Here is a 26,861-nt window from a genome sequence, read left to right as displayed (position 1 = left end):
ATTAACTTCTCTATGTGTGATTTGGTGGGGTATTTATAACTTCCCCAAGCCAAACTAACATTTTGTGCTCATTTGCAAAAATTAGAATATTGATTGATCGATCACTATAAAGTGTTCGATCATAACGATTTTTTCTCTGTCAGGATATGACTTATTGATTGATGGAATGATTGACAAAAAGTTACTAGTGGTCTAGAAAAGTTACGTTGATTGATCATTACTAGAGGATGATCGATCAATCAGAATTCCTTCTTGTTGTGCAATGATCTATTAATGATCTTCCATTGATCGTTATGTCCCTGACTAACAAGATTATGTCTGATTGATCAATCTGGTGGGATGATCATTCATTTCATATAAATTCTACTTGCCTAGGTAGTATTGATTGATCAATCCAAATGGGATGATCGATCATGATTTGTAGCATGATAAGGTCATGTTTTGGTTGATCGATCAATCAACTATGGTTAATCGATCATATTTTATAATCTTGGCCTGTAAACTTCTGGATGATCGATCAAAGGCATAGACTAATCGATCATTCCATTGACAGTTTAAGTCAATCGACTTTTAATCATGGGAATGAATCAATCTAAGTGTTCTAACATGTTTTAGAGGGTGTGTATTATGTTCTTAAACATGTGAGTGTGTAATGCATGTCCTAAAGCTCCAAGTTCAACATTGTACATTAAATAAATGAGTTAGGAAAGCTCTCTTACATATTTTCCTGAGTTTTGATATACATCAATGACACTTAAACGCTAGTCTTCACAATGTCTTCTTCTTCATGGGTGCTTCTCCAATGTTGCTTGAGGCCTTGGTGTAGGCTTGATCATTTTGAAGCATTATACCTTGAGATGCATTGTCTCTTGAAAGTAAAGTATCTGAAATACCTTGTTTGCAAATTATCAGTTCTATTAAGTTTTGTTATCATCAAAATCAGTAAGGGAGGTAACCTAAGGTCAACAATCTACCCTTTTTTTATGATGACAAAACCTAAGATATGTGCACATTTCTTAAGGTACAGAGCTAAGTATGCAATTTTGATGAATGCTCCCCCTTAATCTTTGAATAGTTTGCATAGTTTGTCATTTTGAATTTCAATTTGCAATGTTTAGTGTGGCTAGGTCCAAATTCTATTTTTCATTTTTCCCCCCTTTTTGTCATACTCAAAAAGATATATAACAAAAATATGTGAGTGATAAAAAATTTGGCTCATGGACATGTCATAAATATATGCAATGAATTACAAGAGGTGTACTACATTGCTTTAAGTAATAAAAAAATCTGCTTGAGACATCAGATTTAATTCATCTCACGATGTAACTGGCTAGGGGACACTTTCTCTCTAGATTGTGTCTTTCCAAACCCATTGACCTTGCCACTTGGTGAAGCCAAACTTTCCAACCTTGGTCTCCCTAATGGATATATTTTTGGTGATGTCCACCGTTTTCTCATCCAACAACTCAACTCCGCACCGGTGGAGGATGGCTTAAGCGAAGGGTAATCCATCCTAAGTGATCGACCACATCCAAAATATGTCGACAGTCATCAATCTGGAATATGTTCCCTTCGTTGGGTTGAGAACATGAGTGACAACTTTCATGATTACTTAGTGTGCCAATGTGAGGTCTTTGATCTTGACCTCTTAAGAGCTGCCTACATGTTGCCTGAATACTAACATGATTGCATCTGTTACGTTTTGAGGGCAGTCGAGGTGAAGGTCAATAGGCCAGCTTTTCTTCACATATTGGGTCATTTCTTAATGGTTGAGTAAAGGGAGAATTCCTCAATTTTCTTAACTTTAAATAGAGAATGTTGAGTCACCAGTCATCTAATAGTGTCTTTTTTATATCAAGTAAGAAAATAGGTCTATGTAATTGAGTCGACCAAGAAGAGTGGGGCCGTTAGGCTGAATGTAGTCCTAAGAAGGTCATTCAAATCCATAGAGTGGATTGAAATCGGGGTCTTCTTCACATTGGAAGAGATCTTCAAATTGTTTGGATATGCTTCTTCTATTTCAAGATTTTAATAGAAGACCTTCACTAGGAGGGGATAGGTTGGGTCATCCAATTCATGTAGCCCCTTGTAGGGGGGGAGGGGGGGGGAGGAGGGATTTAGCTGCCAGCGGCGACATGTAAAAATTCGAACTGGTTTTTGGTGGCTGAGGCATAGCCTCCCTTGGAGATGAAGAAACCCTTCTTCCTCTCATTTATCAAAGATTGAACGACAGACTTATCAGGGATTTCAATTTTTTATTTCTCTTGTGGTGTCTCCCCTTTCAGTCCCTGGTTTTTGTGGCTCTCTTGGGCATCATTTCTGTTGATTAGTGGGTTCGAAGGGATTTCATCCTGAGGGTTCACATCGTCTGGTATCAGAGCTTAGGTCCCGATATGTTATGGTCTTGGGTTAATTACTTGGCTTTTCATTACCTACCAGGCCGGCCTTTTGGGTAGTATTGGCTAGGTGCTTAGCCCATACTACCCAAAAGACTGGCCTGGTAGGTAGCGGAAAGCCAAGTACTTAACCCCATGATCATAACAATATTCCCACTATTATGAGCCGATGTCCATGGCGGCCCACTCTAGCGACCCAGACCACCTTTTTGTGCTACACAGGTCTCTAGGTCACCTCTCTTGGTCGTCCCCTCCGGGATTCGAACTCGCAACAACGGTATAGCTCTGATACCAATTGTTAAGCACCTAGCCAATACTACCCAAAAGACCAACCTGTTAGGTAGCGGAAAGCCAAGTACTTAACCCATGACCATAACATCACATCCCACCATCACGAGCTGACGTCCACGACGGCCCACTCTAGGGACACTGGTCCGCCTTGTCGCTCTTACCAGGTCTGGCTCTAGTTCGTCCCCTCCGCGAGGTCACCCCCTCCACTTGGTTTGCTCACATCGGTATTCGAACTCGCGATGTGGGCGCCTGCTCAGATGCCAAATGTTAAGCACCTAGCCAATACTACCAAAAAGACTGGCCTAGTTTTTTCGTTTTCATTTATGTTTCATTTTTTTTTTCATTTTCATTTTTTGTTTACATTTATGTATCCCATTCCAATCACCAAGTTCTGGGGAAAAAAATTGTGCCATGAGAATGTCTCTTCGGAGCAACTCGACATCTAAGGAAGAAGCGGATAACTCATCCTTTGTGTTGCAAGTGATGCAACAATAGTTCGCACATTTGAATTTGGTGTTGGGGGAGATGAGGGACAGAATGGATCAGCAAGAAGTCATGATTAGAAATATGATTGGGGTGAGAATGGGGGAGGCATGAGCCTTGCGTTGAAAATGAGTATGAGTACGTAGAGGATGATGCAGAAGAGGACATAACATCCAAAGTGGGAATGGGTAGGCCTAGAGGAGGTAGGCGTGGAAGGGCACTTGAGAGAAATCCTAGTGTTCGAGATGGGGTAGAGAGGAGCCTTGGGAACATTAAAATAACCATACCTTCTTTCAAAGGTAAGAGTGACCCCAAAGCCTACTTAGAGAGGGAGAAGACAATCGAGTTGATTTTTACTTGACACAATTATTTAGAGGAGAAGAAGGTGAAGCTAACGGTAATTGAAATCACTGATTATGCCATTAATTGGTGGGATCAATTAGTGACCAGTAAGAGGAGAAACCATGAGAGGCCTGTAGAGACATGGGGTGAGTTGAAAGCTCTCATGAGGCAAAGATTTATACCTAGCCACTATTATAGAGACCTCTACCAAAAATTACAAACCCTTACTCAAGGGACTCTTACTCAAGGGACTAGGAGTGTAGAGGATTACCACAAAGAGATGGAGGTGGTTATGATTCGTGCTAATGTAGAGGAGGAACGGGAGGCCACAATGGCTAGATTATTAAGTGGCTTGAACAGATACATAGCCAATGTAGTTGAGTTATAGCATTATGTGGAGATCGAAGACATGGTGCACATGGCTATGAAGGTGGAGAGGCAATTGAAGAGAAAAGGAACAACAAGGTATACAACAGCTCCTAGTACTCCCTGGAAACAAAATGGGATAGAACTGATAGGGCTGCAGTAAAAGGGAAGCCCAAACTACCTACAAGAAAGGATGAGGGAACTAGTAAGAGCAAACCCAAGGTCGATTTCCAACCCTCGAGGAATAGAGATATTAAATGTATTAAATGTTTTAAATGTTTGGGTTCAAGCACATCGCGTCCTAGTGTCCAAACAAGCGGGTGATGCTTATGCGTGACAATGGGGAGTTGTCAAAGGAGAGTGAGGATGATGTTGGTGAGATGCCCACCTTGATTGATACTGGTGCGGATGATGATGGAGTGGAATATCCTATAGAAGGTGAGTCTCTTGTTACCAGGCGTGCCCTCAACACACAAATTAAGGTCGATGACTCGGAACACCAGAGAGAGAACATATTTCATTCCAGATGTTCTGTGAGTAACAAGGTGTGTAGTATAATTATAGATGGGGGGAGTTGCACCAATGTAGCTAGTACCACTCTGGTTGAGAAGCTAAGCTTACCTTTATTGAAGCACCCTAGACCTTATAAATTGCAGTGGTTGAATGATTGTGGGGAGGTCAAGGTCACTAAACAGGTTTTGGTAGCCTTTACTACTGGTCAATATAGTGATGACGTGCTTTGTGATGTAGTCCCTATGCATGTTGGCCATATTCTGTTGGGGAAGCCATGGCAGTATGATAGGAAGGTCACTCATGACGGATTTAAGAATCGCTACAGCTTTACAAAGGATGGAAAGACAACTTTGACCCCTAAACAGGTCTATGAGGACCAATTAAAGGTGAAAACAGTTGGAAGATAGGGCCCAAGCCCACACGACCAAGGAAGACTCACATATTCAAGTGTATTAGAAGATGGGCCCAAGCCCATAAGACCAAGGAAGACTCATGCATCCAAGAGATATAGAAGACGAGGTCAAGGCCCACAAATCAAGGTCAAGACCCATAGGCCTACATACAAGATGGCAGGATGGTAAATAAAGAGTCACTTCATAGAGATGGCATTGATGTAATTAAGTTAAAGTTCCGAGGTTAAAACCCTAAACCCTAAATTCAGGGGTATTATTGTAATATAGTAGTTTCATAAATCTATAAATAAAGCATCAGGGGGAGGGTTAGGAATCAAGTCCATAACCTCTCTCCTCCAATTTTCTCTCTATGGGTTTATCTCCTTTTTCCTCCATGACCTAAATTCATGGAGTCCTGAAAATCAACAAAAACCAAGATTAAGCAAACTCGAAAGGGAACGGTTGAAATACGAGAAGACCAACCAAGAGAAGAGAAAAATAAAGAGGTGGCTAAGAATGCAGAAAGGAGAATGGAGCCACGAGAGAAAAGCAGGAGAGCACCTTCAAAGGGAAAGGAGAAGACAAAGTTGAGTCTTTACGCAAGGGAGAGTGAGGTTAAGAAGGCTTTCTTCGCTGATTAGACTATGATTCTTCTTATTTACAAAGAACCTTATCTTAATCTTGATGAAACTAACCCATCTCTTCCTTGTGTGGTTGTTTCCTTGTTGCAAGAATTCAAAGATATGTTCCTGGAAGAGATGCCAAGTAGGTTACTGCCCCTTAGAGGCATTGAGCACTAGATTGATTTTGTAGTCGGGGTTGTTATTCAAAACCGGTCAGCCTATAGGAGTAATCCGAAGGAAACAAAGGAGCTTCAGAGGCAAGTTGAAGATTTGATGAGTAAGGGGTACGTGAGCAAGAGCATGAGTCCATGTGCAGTACTAGTGCTATTAGTGCCCAAGAAGGATGAGACTTGGAGAATGTGTGTCAATTGTCGAGCGGTCAACAATATCACTGTAAAGTATCGTCATCCTATTCTTCGATTAGATGATATGCTCGATGAATTGCATGAGTCGCGTATCTTCAGTAAAATAGATCTTAAGAGTGGATACCACCAGATTAGAATGAAAGAAGGTGATGAATGAAAAATTGCCTTCAAGTCCAAATATGATCTCTATGAATGGCTAGTTATGCCATTTGGACTTACAAATGCGCCTAGTACTTTCATGAGATTAATGAACCAAGTATTACGTGTGTTCCTAGGCAAATTTGTAGTTGTATACTTTGATGATATCCTAGTATACAGTCAAAACCTAGATGAGCATATTGGGCATTTGAGGTGTGTGTTTGATGTGTTGCGTTGTGAAACATTGTATGCAAATCTTAAGAAATGTACCTTTTGCATGGAAGAAGTTGTTTTTATTGGTTATATTGTGAGTACAAAAGGTATAGAGATTGATGAGGAAAAGGTCAACGCCATCAACCATTGGCCGACGCCTACAGGTGTCGCTGAGGTAAGAAGTTTTTATGGTTTGGCTAGCTTCTATAGGCGTTTTGTTAAGGATTTTAGAACCCTTGGTGCACCACTCACTAAAATAATTAAAAAGAATGTTGGGTTTCATTGGGGCATTGAACAAACAAATGCATTCACTACTATTAAAGAACGGTTATGTTTTGCACTTGTGTTAGCCTTACCTGACTATAACAAAACTTTTGAGATTGAATGTGATGCCTCAAGAATAGGGATTGGAGCCGTGTTGTTGCAGGATAGGCCACCCATAGCCAACTTCAATGAGAAACTAAGTGAGGCGGCCCTGAATTATCCCACTTATGACAAAGAACTTTATGCCCTTGTTCACGCTCTAGAGATGTGGAAGCAATATCTTTGGCCTAAGGAGTTTGTAATCCTCACCGATCATGAATCATTGAAGCATCTCAAGGTTCAAGGTAAATTAAATAAGAGGCATGCTAGATGGATGGAATACATTGAGACCTTCCCTTATGTCATCTGTTACAAGCAAGGTAAGGAGAACATTGTTGTTGATGCTCTATCTCACTTTTATGACTGCTAAAATGCTCAGTTTTGAATTTGTCAAAGATGCGTATGCCAATGACGCTGATTTTTCTGATGTGTATATGGCGTGTGAATTCGAAGGGATTTCATCCCGAGGGTTCAGAATTTTATCCTCCGATTGGAGTAGGACTCGTTCAAAATCAAGAGGGAAATGGAGGATTAGGGCTCTGGAGCGTAGAGAGATCATTGGAAACCTAAGCAAAGTGAAAAAAATGTATTCTTTTGATTTCCACTTCACTCATCTACTAAGGTGGAATGTGTCCATTAAACTCATATTTTTCAGCCAAAATAAATCGAGGGTTGCTCAAAGCTTAGAGAAACGGTCAAACCCTAATGACTTTGTAAAGATGTTCGCTAATTGATTTTCAATGGGAACAAATTCAATTTTGATAACCTTGGTTTCAACCAACTCTCAGACTAAGTGATGTCTAATTTTTGTGTTTTGACTGAGAGTGGTGAACAAGGTTTTAAGTTAGACTTATGGCATTCATGTTGTCACAATGAACTAGAATTTCTTTTTGCTCTAAGTCATAGTCATCTAGTTATTGTTTCATCCAAATAAGTTGAGAACAACAACTTCAACATGCAGTGTATCCATCTTCGGTGGTGGATAGTACAACCAAATGTTATTTCTTGGAAAACCAAAAGATAAACATATTTCCAAGTAATTGGCAACTACCACTTATACTATTTTTATCAAATTTTCAACTTGAAAAATCAGCATCGGACTAATCTACTAGATCAATGACTGAAGAGTTTGAGTTTAGTGTCCCAAGTAGATAATTGAAAATTCTTTTCACTGCCACTAAGTGAGAATCTCTAGGATTGAATTGAAATCTAGCACATAGGCATACAGAGAACATTATGTCTGGCCTACTGGTTGAATGATAGAGTTGGAAGCCTATCATGCTTCTACACAAATTTTGATTTATGCCCCTATCGGAGTTGTTTGAGTCAAGTTTCAAGGACGAAATCATGGGTGTAGTAATTGACTTAAGGTTTTGAATGTTGAATCTCTTAAGAAATCTTTTAGCGTATTTGGACTGATTTATAAATGTGCCATTTTTGGTTTGTATTACTTGAAGTCCAAGGAAGAATGTGAGTTCACCTATTAAACTCTTCATTACACTAGCAAATTCTTGACATTGAGAGGGGTTTGTAGAACCAAATATGATACCGTCCACCTAGATTTGAACGAGAATCAAGTTTTGATCATGGTTCTTAGAGAATAATGTCTTATCTATGTTTCCTCTCTTATAGTCATTCTTTTCTAAGAATTTGATTAATCTTTTATACCATGCCCTAGGAGCTTGCTTTTACCCATATAGAGTTTCATGTAGTTTGTAAACATGGTCAAGCTTGCTCGAGTTTTCAAAACTTTTGGGTTGTTCAATGAACTTCTTCTTATTATCGGTCATGTGCCTCAAAGCAATCGCTATACAAAATCAAAATATTTTTTGGTGCCTTGGCTAGGAGACAAACGTCTTTGAAAGTTGTAAACTCATCATCTTCAATTGCCATGAGTCCAACATCAACCTCTTCTTCTTCCGAGTAGCTAGATTCTTCTTCCATGGCATCCCAATCTGATATCAAGACCTTGTTCTTTGGATCTTTGCTTGTGGATAGGGTTCTTCCTTCAAGATTTGGGCATTTGTTCATTCTATGCCCTGGTTTCCCACACTCAAAACAAACATTGGATTTCTTGAATGATTTATCATTTTGTGTTCTATGTTGACCTTTTCTAAAAACTTTCTTTTTCCTATAAATTCTTTGAAGGTGTCTAGTGATGAAAGTCACCTCATCAGAGCTCTCTTCTGTAGTGATGCTTTCAACACTCATTTTAGCCTTAAGAGCAATGGTTTTCTTTTGGGTTGCTCTTCCTCAACTTCTTTGGGTTCCATCTCATAAGCAAGAAAGATTACTAGTAGCTCTTCTCAACTCATTGTTCTAAAATTCTCATTCTCAAAAATGACGGTCTTCCTCATGTCTAATGACTTTAGAAGTGCATTGAAAAACTTGTCATTTTCCTAAGATATTCAACTCATTGATTATATGACTAAACCTAGAGTTCATCTCAGCTATTGATTCGTTGGTCTTCATTTTGAATTCGTCATATTAGACTACCAATAAACTAATTCTAGAGTCCTTGACTCTAGTGGTTCCCTCGTGTGTGACCTCTATTTTTTTCCAAATTTCTTTATTGGTCTTACATGTGGAGACCCTATTGAACTCATTGGCTCCTAAGGCACAAATTAATTGCCTTAGAGTTTATTTTAAGTAGCTCTTTATCTTCCCTAGTTAGCTCATTGAATTCTTTTGTATCCGAAATGTATTGAGAAGCTACCTGAGCCAACAGTTCTATCACAAAGTCATTGTGATGGAGAGATATAAGTTTGTCCATATTTTGTGCAACCGGTTTGCAAGTATTTTGCATTGTATTTAGTATGTTACATAACATAAACTAATCATTCAAATCACTAACTACATGAGTTGGATACTTTTGTAACAACACAATGTGTATTTTTTTTCCATCTATGGCATCCTTCAGAAGAAAAAAAAACTAAACTCCTTTAGTGGTTGTTTCATTATTTGCCAATTGGCTTAAAAAATATTGGGAAAAAGCTTTACAAGAACCCATTTGAAAAGCTATTTAGCAGATCCTCTACCATTTAAAGAGACTACGAAAACTTGTTTATTTACATCTGAACAATTTTAGGGATCATTTTGGGTAAAACAAGTCACTCCAAGCCCATGCCTCCTAGTGTTTAGGAAAATAGTAGAAAAATATTATGTTATATATGCTTTGATGTCTTTCTCCTCATGTAAATACCTCTCATCCTTAATGAAACACTTTTGATTTCTCTTTATAGCTCTCCACCTCATCGTTCCAAAATTTAGGTACTTTTTCTTTTCTACTCCCTCTTATTTTAATAAATTTCTTTCAATCTTTGAAACTGAGGAATTTCACATATGTATGTTAGAAACATAGAGGAAGAATAGTCTTTGTAATTGTGATTAGGTATGGGTTACTACAATGCAATCAAGAAGGAAATCAGTCACTAGGAGAGAGAGTAGGGTTGAGTTGTGGAAAAAGCCCAGTGTTGGGTAAGAGTCATAGTGGTAGTCAAAGTTAAAGTTAAAATAAAAGTAGGAGTTAAGAGTAAAAGTAAGTTTTGGAGTTAAAAGGATGATTTCCCACTAACAAGATGTAAGGCATTATATTACACCAGCTTCATTTTTTAGTTTGTCAATTAGTTCATCCACTGAAGAAACAATCACACCAGCTTTCCTTTTTGGTGGTTCTGTGACTTGAACAATCTCCATGGTGGGCTTGATTTCCACATTTAGCTCTTCTGGAGTAACCTTCTTGATCACTTTTGATTTGGCTTTCATAATGTTGGGGAGAGATGCATATCTTGGTTGGTTCAGTCTCAAGTCAGTGCTGCATAGAAAGTCTATAATCATTCTCAAAACACCCAAAAGGATCTGACTCCTCCTTTCAAGGATCTTTAAAAAAAAAAAAAATAGAGAATTTAACTTGATGAAACTAGTTTCAGAGGATCTGCCTCCACATAATAGCTAGACAGATTTCAGAAAGGATCAAATCAAATAAAGTTAAATATTATCTGACACTTACGTAATTACAGCTGGAAGATCTAAAGATACTGTCTCAAGGCCTCCATCCACCTCCCTTTCTACTGTGGCTACCTGCTTCTCTTTGTCCAATTCAACCTGCAGGAGGAAACTAAAACACCTAAACTAGGTCCAGAATAGACATAAGAGTGTCTGAAAGTAATGGAGTTACAAAGCTAAATGCAGATAAGCATTAAGAATCAGATGATGTAAATAAAGTAATAAAGAATTGGAGTAATGATGACATGCGTGGTGTGTTGCAGCCTTGAGGGAGAAGAGAGTAGAAGGAGAAGAGGAAGAAAGGAGGAAGAGAGGAAGAAGAGGAGAGAGGGAAGTAGCTATTTCCTTATGAATCAAAATCTCCATCCAGTTACAATCAATAAATAAAAGAGATGGGAATTCAAAATTTAAAACTAGATAAAATCGATAACTGCTAAATCTCCTAAAATCAGGGAAGACAAAATAAATAAAAATAAAGAAATTATAAAAGTACAGAATCCCCCAACCACAACGTGGTGGGTCCTGGTGGGGCCCTATACCTCCGAGTATACACTCGGGTGATCGGTGGCATACTGATGTCCCCACCAACTCTCCTGGGTAGGCTATTCTCGACCCCCACTAGTGTAGCTCTTGGTGGCTCTAATAGTACTCGAACTAATCCAGGTCTAACTGCTGCAATGTCTCGCGAGAAATCCAAGGGTTATCTGAGTCTGCACGCCCCGCCCAACATACTTACAAACGTTGAACTTCACCGCTCATGGTAAAAACCACTTGTTCATCTAAAATAACATCAATATGATTTTTTTGTGTTGGTGAGAGGGAGGAGGGGAAGAAGTCAAAGAGACTGCAGGGGCAGGAATAGGCGTTGTATCGGACAATGTGGTAGAGTCAGAAGGAGTTGGACAAAAAGGATCACCAGGAATTGATGAAGGACCAATGTATGCTATCAAATCCTCCATGTTAAAAGTGGAACTAATTCCAGATTTAGGTGGCAAATCAACAACATAAGCATTAGATCCTACTCTTTTCAGTACCTTAAATGGTCCTACACTACGAGCTTGTAGCTTTCGAGTGTACCCTGAAGGTAACCGCTCGAGTCGAATCCGAACCATGACATAGTCACCCTCATTAAATTCTTTAGCCTGTTTGCACAAATTGGCATAAATTTTGTCTTGGACATTACTTGCCTGAATTCGTTTATTAACTTCAGCATGCAATTCCTGGACTCTACGTGAAAATGAAGCAGCGGACTCAGAAACCCTTGTGTTCTAAAGATTTCCTAAGTTGATACCCATGGACAACTTGAAACAAACTCATACCTATGGATCTATTTACTAAGTTGTTGTATGCAAATTGTGCAGCTGGAAGTATTAAGCCCCATGTCTGATGATGTTCACCAATAAGGCATCGAAGTAGGTCCCCTAAGCTCCAGTTAACGACTTCAGTTTGACTCTCAAAATGTGGATGATAGGTAGTAGAAAATTTCAATCGTGTACCTACTAAGTACCACAAAGTTTTCCAAAAGTAACTCATATGGCAGACATCCTAGTTAGAAACTATAGTATGAGGAAGGCCGTATAGCTTGACGATCTCATTAAAGAATAGTCGAGGGACTCTGGATGCATCGGGAGTTTCAACGCAAGGGGTAAAATGAACTATCTTGGAAAAACAATCTACCATGACAAAGATAGAGTCATTTTTTTGAAAGGTATGTGGTAGACCTAAGACAAATTCGATGTTGAGGTCTTGCCAGGGGTATGTAGGAACTGGTAGGCGTGTATATAACCCAATGTTTTGTTTCCTATGTTTATCCAATTAACATGCCCTACACTGTCCGATCAGTTTTGCGACATCCCTTTTTAAGCTCAGCCAGTAAAATCAATGTTCCACCTCCTCAATCGTTTTATTTCGCCCAAAATGTCTCGAACTGACGTACGGGGAACGCATAACTTATCTGCTCGAAATGAATAGTCACCTAGAAGTCATCAATGAGGTGCCGTTGTCCCTCTCACAATTCAGTATACACCTTACTAAAGACAGGGCAGGAGGCGTAGTCATCTATGATCTTCTCAAAACCAATAACTTGCATGCTCACAACAATCAACAAGCTAATCTTGCGAATGAGGGCATTTGCCGCTTTATTCACACTTCCAGATTGGTGCTTCAAGGCAAAAGCGTATGCTTGTAGGTACTTGAGCCATCACCCATGCCTAGTATTAAGTTTCTTTTGAGAATTGAGATATCGAAGGGCCTAGTGATCCGAGTACTAGACAAATTCATGCAGAAGGAGATAGTGACGCCAATAACGTAAATTTTTTACAACCGCATAGGAATCCTTATCATAGGTCGAGTACTTTTGTTTGGCATCGTTAAGTTTTTCACCAAAATACGCGATCGGATGTCGCTCTTGACTCAGTACTCCACCTATTCCTACACCTTATGCATTGTATTTGACTTCAAAAACCTTAGAAAAGTCAAGTAATCTCATAACAAGTGCCTCCGTCATACATTTCTTAATTTTTTGGAAAGCGCGAGAGGCAGCTTTCGACCATGAGAACTCTCCTTTCTTCATGCAATCTGTGATGGGCAGCATGATGAAACTAAATCCCCTGATAAATTATCGATAGAAAGTGGCTAAACCATGTAAGCTAAGAACCTCATGAATGGTAGAAGGTTCCGGACACTCAACGATTGCTTTTACTTTCTGGGGATTTGCAGTGATACAAGGAGTGACCACAAAACCTAAGAACACTACTTTATATGTTAGAAATGAGCATTTATGAAGATAAGCATAAAGTTTCTCCTTTCATAGTGTAGCAAACTTGACGACGATGGTCAAGATGTAGGTCTTTTGTTTGACTATAGATGAGGATATCATCAAAATAGACTAATAAAAAACTTGCCAAGGAATGTGTCATCATCCTCATAAAAGTACCGGGAGCATTTGACAATCAAAATGACATGACCATCCACTCATAGAGTCCCATCTTTTGTTTTGAAGGTTGTCTTCCATTCGTCACCTGGGCGGATCCGAATTTGATGGTAACTGCTTTTGAGATCAATCTTTGAAAAGATAGTGGCTCCCATCAGTATGTATATCATATCATCCAGTCGGGGAATTGGGGAACGATATTTCACAGTGATTTTGTGGATGGTCCTACTATTCACACAAATTCTTCAGGTACCATCCTTTTTCTGTGCGAGTAAGATTGGCACAACACAAGTGCTTAAACTTTCCCTGGTAGGAGTGACCACAAAACCCATGAACACCACCTTATATGTCAAAAAGGAGCATCTCTGAATATTAGCATAAAGTTTCTTTTTTCGTAGTGTGTGGCAAACTTGACGGGGATGGTCAAGATGTTAGTCTTTTGTTTGACTATAAATGAGGATATCATCAAAATAGATTACTAAAAACTTGCCAAGGAATGTGTCATCATCCTCATAAAAGTATTGAGTGTATTTGACAGTTCAAATGGCATGACCAACCACTCATAGAGTCCATCTTTTGTTTTGAAGGCTGCCTTCCATTAGTCACCCCAGAGGATCTGAATTTGATGGTAAACGCTTTTGAGGTCAATCTTTGAAAAGATAGTGGCTACCATCAGCATGTCTATCATATCATCTAGCCGGGAAATTGTATTTCATAATGATTTTGTTGATGGGCCTACTATCCACACACATTCTCCAAATGTCATCTTTTTCGGTATGAGGCCAGCATAGTACAAAGGGCTTAAACTTTCCTTGATAAATCCCCTTTGGAGAAGCTCACTCACCTGCCAGTGTAGTTCACTATGTCCAGAGGGATTCATTCGATAATGTGGTAGGTTCGACAATGTGGCTCCTAGAACCAAATCGATAACATACTAGATATCACACATAGGAGGCAGTGCATTGGGAAGATCCTGGGGAAAGACATCTTGGAAGTCCTGTAAAATGAACTCAACCTCTAGTGACGGATCTTCAAAAGAATGCACATGTGCCTCGTGGCTACCATAGCAAAAACTGAAGATTCATGCAGGATTTCTTGCTCCAAATCCTTGGGACTAATGAAGTGTAGAGTTTTCTTTTGAGAGTGCAGTTGTCCCTTACCCTGTGTGATGGGCTTAGGTGGCAATGGCTTGAGGTGGATAGTCTTCCCTTTAAACACATAGGAGCAAATGTTCGAGCCAATAAATGGTGACATCCAAATAAAAAAGCCACGGTCTGCCCAAAATAATATAGTTCATGTCCATGGTGATCATATCACACCAAATATCTTCCTTGTACTTAAGGAAATTAATGGGGATCAGACACCGTCCTTCGATTGAAATGGAAGTGCCATCGACCCATGAAACTTGATTAGGCCTGGGATGTGGAACGATCTAAAGGCCTAGGTGGGTAATAATGCGGGACGATACGGCATTGATGCAACTGCCGCTATCAATGATAACTTTACAGCCCTTGTCTCCACACTTAATGTAAGTATGAAATATAGTAGTTTGACGCTAGTCATCAAACTCCTTGGGTAGAGTCAACGTGCACCGAACAACATTCATTCTGGGGATGGAAGTGATGGTAGACTGAATTGTCCTCAAATGTTTCATCTAACAAATCAAAGTCGATAGGGTCATGTTCGTACTCCATATTCCCCTTATCATCCGGCGATGACTTCTGATCCTCAATGAGAATGGCTCGATTACTACAATTGGACGCAATGTGGCCAAATCCTTGGCATTTGTGACATCGAAATCTAAAATTGAGACACGTCTTTTCATATTCTTGATATAGGGGTTCCAAAGTGTGATTCACTCTCGGAGGTAGTGCCCCTAATATTGACTTTCCTGGGACTTGCAAATTGACAGTGGAGGACCAAAAAAGCATCAGACCCTCGTGTAGGCGGGAACTTGGAGGGCAACTCATAATTATGTGCAAGTGCATAAGCATCTTTCATTCCATCGTAGTGACAACTCGAAGTAGCAGTCATGCCTAAGGTCATCATTGAGGCCTTTTCGAAATCGACTCGAAGTAATTACTACATCCTCAATGATGAAACAACGCATTCAAAACTCATCAAATTGAGTGATGTATTTGGCGACTAACTTATTCCCCTACCTAAGATTATGCCATTGATCTAAAAGAGTGTTTTGATAGGAGAGGCGAAAGTATTTAGCTTGTAATTTGAGTTTCATTTCCTCTCATTGAGTAATAGGAGGTTTACATCTTCTGATGATATCCTTCTCAACATTTTCCCAAAAAAACTTAGTGTCAGTTAATTTCATTTTAGCAAACATAACCTTCCTATCTTTAGATAGTTCATACCACGACAAAAATGGGTCCATCTCACAAACCCACATGGAAAATGTCAAAAGCCTAGCCAATACAACCCAAAAAAACGGGTCTGTTAGGTGCGGAAAGCCAAGTACCTAACCCATCAATGGTGGACAGAACCACCTAGCTCTGACATCCACCATTCCCATTCCCTACCGCTTCACCCGGGATTCGAACCTGGAAAGTGGTGCCTAGCTCTGATACCATGTCAAACGCTTAGCCAATACAACCCAAAAGACCGGTCTATTAAGTGTAGAAAGCCAAGTACCTAACCCATCAGTAGTGGACGGAACCACCTAGCTCTGACTGAAAATACCCATGGATCCAAATGACCATCAAATGCAGGGGCCTCGACCTTGATGTATTTCAAAATTTTGTCTTCAAGCCCCTCATGGTGCGGGGCGTAAGATACATGATTCCTAGAAGGAGAGAATATGTGAGACGAGTACGAGTAAAGTCCTCTTCAGTATCATAGCCCCTATGAGACCTAGCTTCTACAAGGCTTTTCCCTTTGGCTGACTGAATTGCTAGGGCAGTGAGCCTATCATTAATGGTGCCTAGTTGTTCCAAGATTTGTTTGAGGGTATCATCTTTGGTATCTATAATAGAAGATGATGTATTTCTAGACATGATGCGACCACTACACAAATGCATGTACTATTAAATTCATGCAAGTAAGCCCAAACAAACTCTATGCTCATTAAAGTGACTTTCTTATGGTTCAAATAAACAAAAAATGCAAGTCAAGAGTGCAAAGACTAATAAGTAAAGGAAAGAATGAAACTAAAGCAATGATGCAGATCGTACCAATTGGCCAAACTTTAAAATTAAGAACAAGAATTGAAAGCACACAGGTATTGCAGGACAAAGAAAATGTGGTTCCTTTTTTTGTACAGACTTCGAGGTCAAATTAATTTTGGCACAACTAGCTTCCACCACAAAAATAAATATTAATGCAATCTAAGACTAACTGTATAATACCAAAAAGGGGTAGAACAATGTAACATGGTACACTGATTAGGGTGGACCGAAACAACGTATGTAATGCAGATGACAAGCTGGAGCTGGAACTGGAGCAAACAAGCCAGTGATTTATTTATTTATTGAGTATTTTTTTTTGTATGGTTTTTTTTTTTCAATTGCACGTGTGAAATTCTCCTGTGCGAGTTACATGAAGTCACGCGTGCGATAGTCGCACATGTGCACAGTTCCCCTTTAGGGCTTCGATTCTAGACACAGTGGGTGGACTCCAGTGGCGGCTGAAGAGGCGAATGCGTCCAACGGAGATATGGCTAGCTCCCAGCGACACTAGTAACGGTCTTCGACAATGGCGGTAAAGGTTGATAGAGACAGTGGCGAAAGCTTCTACGACGATTTTGTGAAGCTGTGTTGTGATGGCGTGGGAAAGAGGACAAGAACGACAGAGACGACGGCGTGACTGGACGATGGTGGGAGGCTCAGACGGCTACTCAACATTGTCCAAATAGGGAAAGAGAAGGCAGACGGTCAATTTGTTGTATGCCAATGTTGGAAGTGATGAAGAGGGAGGGGGGTGCTATGCTTAGCCGACGACGTCAGAAGCATCGAAGGAGACCAGATAGCCGGTGGTAAGGGTTTGAGACAGAAGAGCTGGCCGACAGAAGAAAAGTTTGTAGACCTCTCTATCAATGGTTCACAAAGTCGATTCTAGCCGGGATCGGACGTGTCGGGTCTAAAGTTGAACAACAAAGGTGGGAATCTCAATGTTGTGTATTGCCAACGTGAAAAAATTGCTTGCAGATGGATCTTCGCTTTGATACCAAACTAATGTGGAATGTGCGAGGTGTGTTGCTGTCGTGAGGGAGAAGAGAGAAAGTAGAAGGACAAAAAGAAGAAAGGAGGAAGAGAGGAAGAAGAGCAGAGGTGGGAAGTAGAGAAAGATCAGGAAGGGAAGAACGATAGAGCAAAAACAAATTATGTTTGATCATCAATCAAAATCTCCATCCGATTACAATCAATAAATAAAAGAGATGGGAATTCAAAATTTAAAACTAAATAAAATCAATAACTGCTAAATCTTCTAAAATCAAGGAAGACAATAAATTAAAATAAATTAAATTAAAATTAAAAAACACAGCATTATTCAAGCACAATGTTGTGGGTTCTGGTGGGGCCCTATGCCTCCGGTATACACTTGGGTGATCGGTGGCATGCTAGTGTCCCCACCAAGTAACCACAAGGGATAAGAACTGGTGTTTGTGACAAAAAGCTGAAGAATCATTTGTTGATAAACACTCGATAGAAAAAAAGGAATTACATTTCTAATTTAGAATTTTACAACACATAGTCCTCATGCAAGTTAACAAAAATCACCTAGACAGTCAATAAGGTGTTTATAGAGTACTCTAGGTCCTCTTGATCTAGGTAAAAGCTAATATACACTCCGTAATACCAAAAACAAATTCTCCTTCAATGGGTAATCTTTTATTAAATTTAGGACTAGTCTACATGTTAAAAATAAATAAATAAATAAATAAAATGAGAAAGTTGTCAAAACTCCTCAGCAGTAAGTTGGATTCTACCACCTCTTGTGTTTCCAAAATTGAATTTTGAAAACACTTCTCCTGATAATCCAGGACTAACAGAACATTAAAAAAATCTCAGAAGATCGGTTTATGTGTATTATCATGGCACAACAAGTACAATGCTAGACATGCAGAAGCTGCTAGTCTTTTGAAAGGAGTTAAGACATAATTGGTAAAATCTCAATTGGCAGTACTTATTGCAGGTGGCTCAAAGTATGTCACAAGTATGATCTACAAGTATGCCCATTGGCTGTTGTTGTTTATTTTTACGGGTACGTAGTTCCCCAAAGATACTATGAATCCGTGCTCCTAGTGGTCCAAACTCTCATCTGGACAGACTGGCCAGCCAGCAGATGGTTTTAGCTGGTTTGCATCTTCTGTTTCTCCTTTTCTGTATTCCTTTTTTATGGTTCTGTATAGTTATTTTTCTGTTATCAAGACCCCTCTTGTACTGGATCTAAGTTCTATTTCTTAACATATTTCTGCTGATTTCATGAAATCAAAAGAAAAAAAAGTCTTTTAATGCATATGTGATACAAGTCAGATGAGGCCTAGGCAAGATAGGATGCGACACAGCCAAAGAAGGACACGGCACAGCCAAAGTGTGGTGCACAGCCAACACCATCAAAAGGGACTTCCCAGAGTGCAACAACAGCCCCGAGTCATAAAAATGACATACCAAATGTAGCAGCAGCAGTGGCAGACAACTCCTTGGAGCAAAGCAGCACAGGCGCAGGTGCAGTTGCTACAGCTGGCATGCGGGCACGTAGGTGTGTAGGTGAGGTACAAGTGCAAGCAAGACAGAGGCGCACACCCACAGCAGGCCCAGCAGCTAGCAGGCTGGCTGTCTGATCCAAACTTTGAAATTTGAATTGGACTTGATCCAAATGCTTTTGAATAAGATTTTTTGAGCTATTTTAGGGAATGTGAGATATTGCCAAGTTTAAGATTCAAATAAAGGGGCAATTTTCTTGCTTAGGTGGAAATGGCCTATCGGACCATGTAAGATAAGGATAAGGGATACTTATCCTCAATTTTGCCTATGAATAGGCCTTGTAAACTCTTGTAAACCATCTTCATTTTGTGCAAAGAAGTTTTCCTTATTGCCAGAGCTCATTTCTCTTCCACTTTAGTTTTTTTTCTTCTTGATTCGAGAGGCTGACTAGCTTACTTTCATTTGGAGCAAGTTAGGCCACACGTTGAGCGTCTAGGAGTGATTTCTCACTCAATCTAATAGCGTGACAACTAATATCAGAGTGCATTTGAGTTAGGAGGAATTAGTGTCATTGCAATTCAACCATGGCAGCCTTAGAACCGACTTTGGAAGTGCAACCTACCAAAGGTAAGAAGAAAGCATCTGAATCTGATTCTTGTTTTGCTTCCTTGGGATCACGGCTTGAGAAGCCGGAGTGTCAATGCTTGAATTGGGAGGCGAAGATCCAAGTGGCAGATGTTCAGCCGAGCAGTCTTGATGTGATTCAAGGGCTGGAGGAGGACGTCCATAGTGTCGTTGCAGTATTAAATCAGACATGTGCAACACCATTGACGAAATGAGGTCCAAGTTGGAGGAGATGTGGACGAGGATGACAATTCTGGAGAAAAATATTTTGAACAAGGGTGGTCTTCTTTCACAGATTTAGATCAAAGTGTTGAAACCTAAAGCCTACAATGATGTATGGGATCCGAAGTCATTGACAATTTCTTGTGGCAAGTGGGGACAGTACTTCAAAGCTTCCAAACTCACTAAAGAGGAAGTAAAGGTTAGTACTATTTCAATGTTTCCTGTTGATGATGCTATTCTATGGTGGAGACAAAGAGTTGGTTATGCCTAAAGCAGGGAGAGTTTGGTAGACACATGGGAAGATTTCAAGTGCGAGTTGAAGTGCTACTTCTTTCCTGAAGATGTTGATTACCAAGTAAGGAAGGAGTTCCAAACATTAAAACAGGAAGGGACAATTTGTAAGTCTATTATGTTCTTCACTTCCTTAATCCTCAACACTTCTAACATGACCGATGAGGATCAGTTATTCTCCTTTTTGGTGGGAGTGTGTCCTTGGGCCGAGCAAGAGTTGAGGTGTCGGGAGGTGAAGACGCTTGCCATGACAAAGAAACTGAAGGATTTCAAGAGGAAATTCGATGAAAGCACCAACAAGACCCTAAAGCCGTTAGAAAAGACCACAAGGAAAACCACAAGAAGAAACCTACTTGGAATCGGAAGTAGAACTCCAAGAATGAAGAGAAAAAGAAGAACCATTCAGCTAAAGGTAACTCCATCAACAAAAATCTTAATTTTTTTGCTTGTGATAGAGATCACATGGCGAGAAACTGTTCAGAGAAGAAGTTACTAAATGTTGTCAAAAGGGACGAAGTTATAATGAAGTTGAATGGCAAGCCTTCAATGGGTTTGTTGATGCTATTGAATTCCGTCCAAGCCCACATCATGAACTCTACAACTCCATCAGTAAGACCTAAACACGAGTTACTCTACCTTAATGTATTGCTAAATGACAGCAAAGGGAAGTTTATGATTGATACCAGAGCAACCCATGATTTCATTTCGATGGAAGAGGCGAGGCGAGGCGAGTATGCTTAAGGTGGGAACACGATGACAGTCGAATGAAAGTTGTGAATTCCGAAGCCAAAGCAATGCTTGGAGTGGCCAAGCACACTTGTATCGTCGTTGAAAAGTGGGTAGACCTTCTTGACTTCACTGAAGTACCCATGAAAGATTTTAATGCCATATTGGGGATGGATTTCCTATGTAAAAGCAAGTCATTCATAATGCCTTACTTGGGAATAGTAGGGATTACAGACAAAAATGGCCCATGTATGATATCCGAAGTGGGGGGGCTATGTGAAGGGAAAAACTGTTATGCTTTCAACCCTCTAGCTTAGGAAGGGCTCTTAGGAGTGGAGAGTCCAATTTTCTTGTTTCTTTGACGAAAGACGAACATTGGATTGATGGTCAACCCATGCCGGTCAAAGTGGAGAAAGTCTTAAAGGAGTTCCGGGACTTGATGCAGGAGGAGTTGCCAAAGAGATTAACTTCAAGGAAGGAGGTTGATCACATGATTGAGCTCGAGCAGGGTGTTAAACAACTATCTGTGGCACCATACCATATGGCCACGAAGAAGTTAGAAGAACTTCGGTAGCAGCTCGGGGGAGAGGATGAAGATGGATTCATCTAACACTCCCAAATCTTCGTTTTGTGAACCAATAGATTGGTTTTCCAAGTATTACATGTTTGTTGTCATGCTGAGTGATTCAACAATAAAGGAGGCTTACACAACGGGATAACAACCTATTGTGCCTCACATCAATTTTTTTAGCAAGTCTAGGAGGAGCCCAATTAGCTTGCAGATAGCCAAAAGATGGAAGGAGCACATCGATTTGGCATATGCTTCATTGCAGCTTATCAAAAGGGCAACACGATGAGGGTGCCTATGTTATTGCTGGGGGAGTATGATAGGTGGGCAAATGCAACCTAGGTAACATAACCAAAGAAGGATACGACACAAACGAAGAGAGATGTGACACAATCAACACAATCAAAAGGGGCTTCCAAAAGTGCAACGACAGCCTAAACTCATAAAAATAACATAACAAAGACAACGACAGTGGCAGACAACTCCTTGGGGCAAAGCAGCACAATTGAAGGTGCTACTACTGCAGTTGGCATGTGCGGATGAGTAGCAGGCATGAATGCGTGCTGAAGAGGCCCAGACATGTGGGCAAGGTACATGGCGAGGCAGTATGCACACAATGCAGAGGTGCACTGTAGTTGGCGGGTTGGCTGTTTGATTCAAAATTTGAAATTCAAATTGGACTTGATCCGAATGCTTTTGAATAAGATTTTCTAAGCTATTTTAAGGCATCTGAGATAATGCCAAGTTTAACTTCAAATAAAGAGGTAATCCTCTTGCATAGGTGGTACGAGCCTACTAGACCATGTAAGATAAAAATAAGGGATGTTTATCCTAAGTTTTGCCTATAAATAGGTCTTGTAAACTCTAGTAAACCATCTTCATTTCATGCAAAAAGTTTCCCTCATTGTCAAAGCTCATTTCTCTTCCATTTTAGTTTCTTTCTTCTTGATTCGAGAGGCTGACTAACTTACTTCTGTCCAGAGTAAGTTAGGCCGTATGCTAAGGGTCTAGGAGTAATTTCCCACTCAATCTAGCGGTGCACCAATTTTTCAAACTAATATCCTGGACCTCTGGTATACTCACAACTATCAGAATCTTATGCATATTCTAGTTTTGAATCCTAACCCAATTTTTTTCAGAAACCAGCAGAAGTATCACCTTCCTCCACCTTAGTTATCTTTTTGCATCCAGTACAGAAATTACAAAGTTTCTGTGTCCTCCAAACTCACATGCAAGTCCCACGTTATTAAGTCCATACAGTTATAATTTGTATAGCTTTCCTTCACCAAAGTAATTCTCTTGGTATAAAACTTAATGTGTTGCCCTTTGCACTATAGACAATATATAATATACTGAAGTCCAATAGTTGAAAATGGAGTGCAAGACAGAATGCTTGCATAAAAAGCATACCTTGGAAGCAAAGGTTCCTTGGGGCCATTTGAGTAGCCCAGCCACCATCTGACCTGTCTGGTTGCAATCATCATCAATCGCCTGCACAGCCAAGTACAGAAACAACTGTATTATAGTGGCAAACAGCAACAGAAATGTTATCTTTTTAAGGGAAAGGTAAAGGAATAAGAAGCAAGAAAACAGAGAAACTGTAACAAGATTTTCATGGAGGAAACTAAAATTTACAGTACAATGTTCACATCATGCTAGGTTCCGTCATAATACTCTTTTATAACACTTATATGTCTGAATGTCAGATCATTATCTCTGGTGACTAAAGCAATGACAAACTGCATGCACAGGCACCATAGTAAACAGCGCACGCACCCGCTCCAGTAACATGTGGCACAATTATTACAGTTGCATCAACTAGCTCTATACTTCCACAAAACACTAGATGGTGTGCCTCACTTCAGGATGCCAAAGCACAGCAGCAGCTGAGTCTTAGTCATTGGAGCAATTTACCAAAAAAATGGTCGAAGCTGACTACTTTCTTACAATTTCAAATACAAATGGAGAACGCACACAAACTGGATGAGTTTATTTTTGGTTGAAGAAAGCAATCAATTAAGCCTTAACCTGGAGCAAGAAACCAGTTACTGTTCATCAAGGTGTCACTCTTATAGGTTAGTGGAGTTATAGTTGGATGATTATCTGAATAAACTACATTTGGGATAAAACTGAGGCTTGATTGTTCTTTAATTGTAAGAACCTCATAGGTTTTAGGAACTCTGGTTACAGTTGACAAACTGATTTGGTGGAAGAGTGTAAGACATGGAAACCTACTTCATAGTAACATGAATGGGATGTCCAAAATGAATTATACTCCAAGAAATGCTGGTATTGAAGAGTCTCCTTGAAAAGGATTGAGGAAAATACTTGCAGAGGACAAACAAAAATGGAACTAGTAAATGATAGAGCAGAATGGAAGAGGATCACATAGTTGATCCCAAGGTAACGGGGGAAATCCCATCCACCATTCAACAACAACAACAACAACAAAGAAAAAAAAAACTCCCCAAGTACTTTCATGGAGAGCAGATGCCAATTATGAGCTACAAGAAAAATCTTTGTGAGACAGTATCTTTGCAATTTTATGTTCCATGTGGCTGGTCGAAACAGAAGATATTCACCAAAAGCAAGTTTGAGTTGGAGACCCAATGGATCAAGCATTAACATGCAAATACTTTCTGACCCTCAATCACAACTGCTCCAGTGATCTTCTGCATATAATGGCGAGAAAAACCTGGTGAGTCATGCTGCAAAAGGTACTCATGACAGGGTTCAAATATGGAGCATAACGGCACCAGTCCAATGGGCACTGCAAATTCCAACAATAATGCCTTCACTTAGCTGGGTTAGCAGATCTTGCAAATCAGCCTCACCAACAATAATTTGAGTCACCAAGATGTATGGGATTTCCTAAATCAGATACCCAAACAACCACAGACCTGTTCTCTTATTCTAGCTTTTCATCGTGTTCTCCTGTAACCATCATCAACAAAAACAGAAATGCAACAGCCAACCTACTTCACCTCATGCCTGAGTCCAACCAGGCAACCTGAAATTTCTTTTCAGGGCTCCAGATGGACCAACTGGGAATCCATACATAATTAATGATGTCATCTACCAACCATCTTCAACATGGCTTTAACTCATATATTAGCTGCAATTTCTTGTTATGTCCTGTTCAACCTCTCAAATTTTCCATTTTTTCTGTTTCTCTACTTCTGTTTTTCATTCGGAGAGACTAAAAACAAATATATATTTGCTTCATAATAAAAAAATAAAAATAAAAACTGTCTTCCAGATTCATATTAGGATGTGGCATTGTGAGCTGGCTGTAAACAAACATGTCACATTTTGATAGGTGCATCTTATCCAGATGTTCTGCAAAAATAACAACTTGGCCTGGGAAAGTGTGATAATTTTGAACTCGAAGATGTTTTATTAACAAAATGGAAAGAAAACGAGATAATATAAATCATTGCATACAAGAAGTCCAAAGGTGATTCAAGAATTCGAATTTGCTTAGATGTTTGACTAGAACATGCAATGATGGCTTCAAGGCCTAAAGATCTCAACCCCCATGGTGGCGACATTGCCTAAATAATGCAGCTACAATGATGAGTACTTTTACTAAATGCTGAAGATTTACTCCAAACCTGTGACTTCCTACTAATAGTGGCTCAAGTATTTTTTTTTTATCAATCAAAAGTGGAATTCTCAGTCAATAAGGAATTTATTTTACTTCCCAGGATTTAACTCTTTCCACACCCAAACTAAACAACACTACGCAGGACCCGCAAGCCAACATGGAGTCACCACTGGCTGGACAGTAGAATGAGGAACTACTGCAGCTAGTTGAACAGAAGAGGACGCAACCCCTATTTTACCTGCTCCATTAGAAAAACAGAAATATAGATGGATGTAAAAGGTCAGTAAGAATACACTAGAACCAGTGTGATGTAATATACCAATCCTGGACATGTCATTACATTTCATTGTACAACAAGGGACCGACGCAACTTGCAGTTTCATCAATTTGCCGGTCAACTACAAGGAACTGCTCTGGATATAACATAAATTTAAATTACACCAATATTGCAAGTATGAGTTGGCTCACTATTAAAATGACACTGAAGCGCAGAGAAAAGAATGACACTTGCCCAGCTATTGAACTCTAAAGTAAGAGAACTCGCAGAGAAAAAACTAGGCAAGAAAAAAAAACCAAAATTAACTGAAAAATAAAAAATAATCATTTAGGGAGAAAGTTTTATCTCAATTTTAAAGCCGGAGCCAAACCCAGAAAACAAATGTTTGCAGAAGCACTTATACCTGTTTCCCGAGAATCACGAGTCCAGGTTTTTCTATATCTGCAAGGGCCCGCAAGAGCTTGGCAACAGAAAGAGGATAAATATTCATTGTCTCCGTTGCAACGTGGATTGCCCTGTCCGCGCCCATAGCGAGTCCTGTTCTAAGAGTGTCAACGCACTGGGCTGGACCGACGCTAACAGCAATCACCTCAGATGCATGACCGGCTTCTTTAATCCTGAGTGCCTCTTCCAGAGCAATCTCACAAAATGGGTTCATCGCCATTTTGACATTGTTGGTCTCAACACCCGTCTGACACCAGATATTATTACATTCAAATTGAAATAAAAATCAGCAAACGGAACGAGTCTCTAGCGCAAATTGTGACTTCAAATCAAACTGCAGAAAGTTGTCTGGAAAAAACTAGAACAAGAATAGAATCCCAACAGTGTCACAGGCAAGGAGATGAAATCACCTTGTCCGGTTTAACTCTGACTTTAACAGCGTAATCAACGACCCTTTTAATTGCTACCATAACCTTCATCCTTTTTTATGTTGTCCAGTTCCTGTCAATAACAAGAAGAAAGAGGGGGGATCGAAACTTCAAACACTAAGCAAGAAATCGAAAACTGTGGGAAGAACAGGGATTTTCGGGGAAGATTAAAGTGGTCGGTCCATCCAGCAAGGAACCCGAAGCAAATTGCAGCACGCAACTCCGGCGAACAGAAAGTCTGGATTCTTGAACGAAACCAACCCGCCTATTAACCGTCGGTTCAACAACTTGGTCAGCCAAGCCGACAGCGGTAATTCCGAGTTATTTCTATGAATATTTACGGATTATAAATCTAATTTTGATAGAAGAAGTGTACAATCCATGTTTTTGTTTAAGAGTGCCGATTTGGCTTGAAAATCACGACGACCACCTGGGTTTGAGGGTTCAGACCAAGTAGAATGACTTCCATTTACGCTGGTCAAAGAAAGAAAGACGCCCGAACTGATGACTGTGATGCTTATCCAAAACATATTTTATGAAATCGGATATTAATCGGATGAATGGTATCAACCGGATCCAAATTACACCCTTGCAA

General features: G+C 39.9%; 1 protein-coding gene and 1 pseudogene across 1 annotated transcript; one reads left to right on the top strand and one right to left on the bottom strand.

Moving 5' to 3' along the window:
- Positions 1–3,098: 3,098 nt before the first annotated feature.
- On the top strand, positions 3,099–6,855 carry LOC137938453 (uncharacterized; annotated as a pseudogene).
- A 3,173-nt stretch (positions 6,856–10,028) lies between these two features.
- LOC137939162 (electron transfer flavoprotein subunit beta, mitochondrial) lies at positions 10,029–26,549 on the bottom strand. The gene is made up of 5 exons (XM_068784370.1): positions 26,249–26,549; positions 25,798–26,085; positions 22,921–23,001; positions 10,495–10,589; positions 10,029–10,299 (listed from the first exon to the last, which is right to left on the bottom strand). Exons 1-5 carry the CDS (start codon positions 26,315–26,317, stop codon positions 10,074–10,076), a joined length of 759 nt encoding a protein of 252 aa, XP_068640471.1. The 5' UTR covers positions 26,318–26,549; the 3' UTR covers positions 10,029–10,073.
- Positions 26,550–26,861: the final 312 nt, after the last annotated feature.

The sequence above is a fragment of the Aristolochia californica genome, unplaced genomic scaffold (assembly GCF_029961685.1).
Source record: "Aristolochia californica isolate CCGP_79_NKW_82.1479 unplaced genomic scaffold, dmAriCali1.0.hap1 SCAF_8, whole genome shotgun sequence".
NCBI classification, from domain to species: domain Eukaryota; kingdom Viridiplantae; phylum Streptophyta; class Magnoliopsida; order Piperales; family Aristolochiaceae; genus Aristolochia; species Aristolochia californica.
The sequence above is the reverse complement of the archived record's forward strand: the minus strand, read 5'-3'. Positions and strand labels throughout refer to the sequence as shown.

What these genes read in the sequence shown, in the direction of transcription:
- LOC137939162 (XM_068784370.1), bottom strand. Translation starts at nt 26,317, where the DNA reads ATGAAGGTTATGGTAGCAATTAAAAGGGTCGTTGATTACGCTGTTAAA. An exon ending in TCAGAGTTAAACCGGACAAG is followed by an intron (nt 26,086 to 26,248) that starts GTGATTTCATCT and finishes ATCTGGTGTCAG; the next exon opens with ACGGGTGTTGAGACCAACAA. An exon ending in TCGTGATTCTCGGGAAACAG is followed by an intron (nt 23,002 to 25,797) that starts GTATAAGTGCTT and finishes TTGGCTGTGCAG; the next exon opens with GCGATTGATGATGATTGCAA.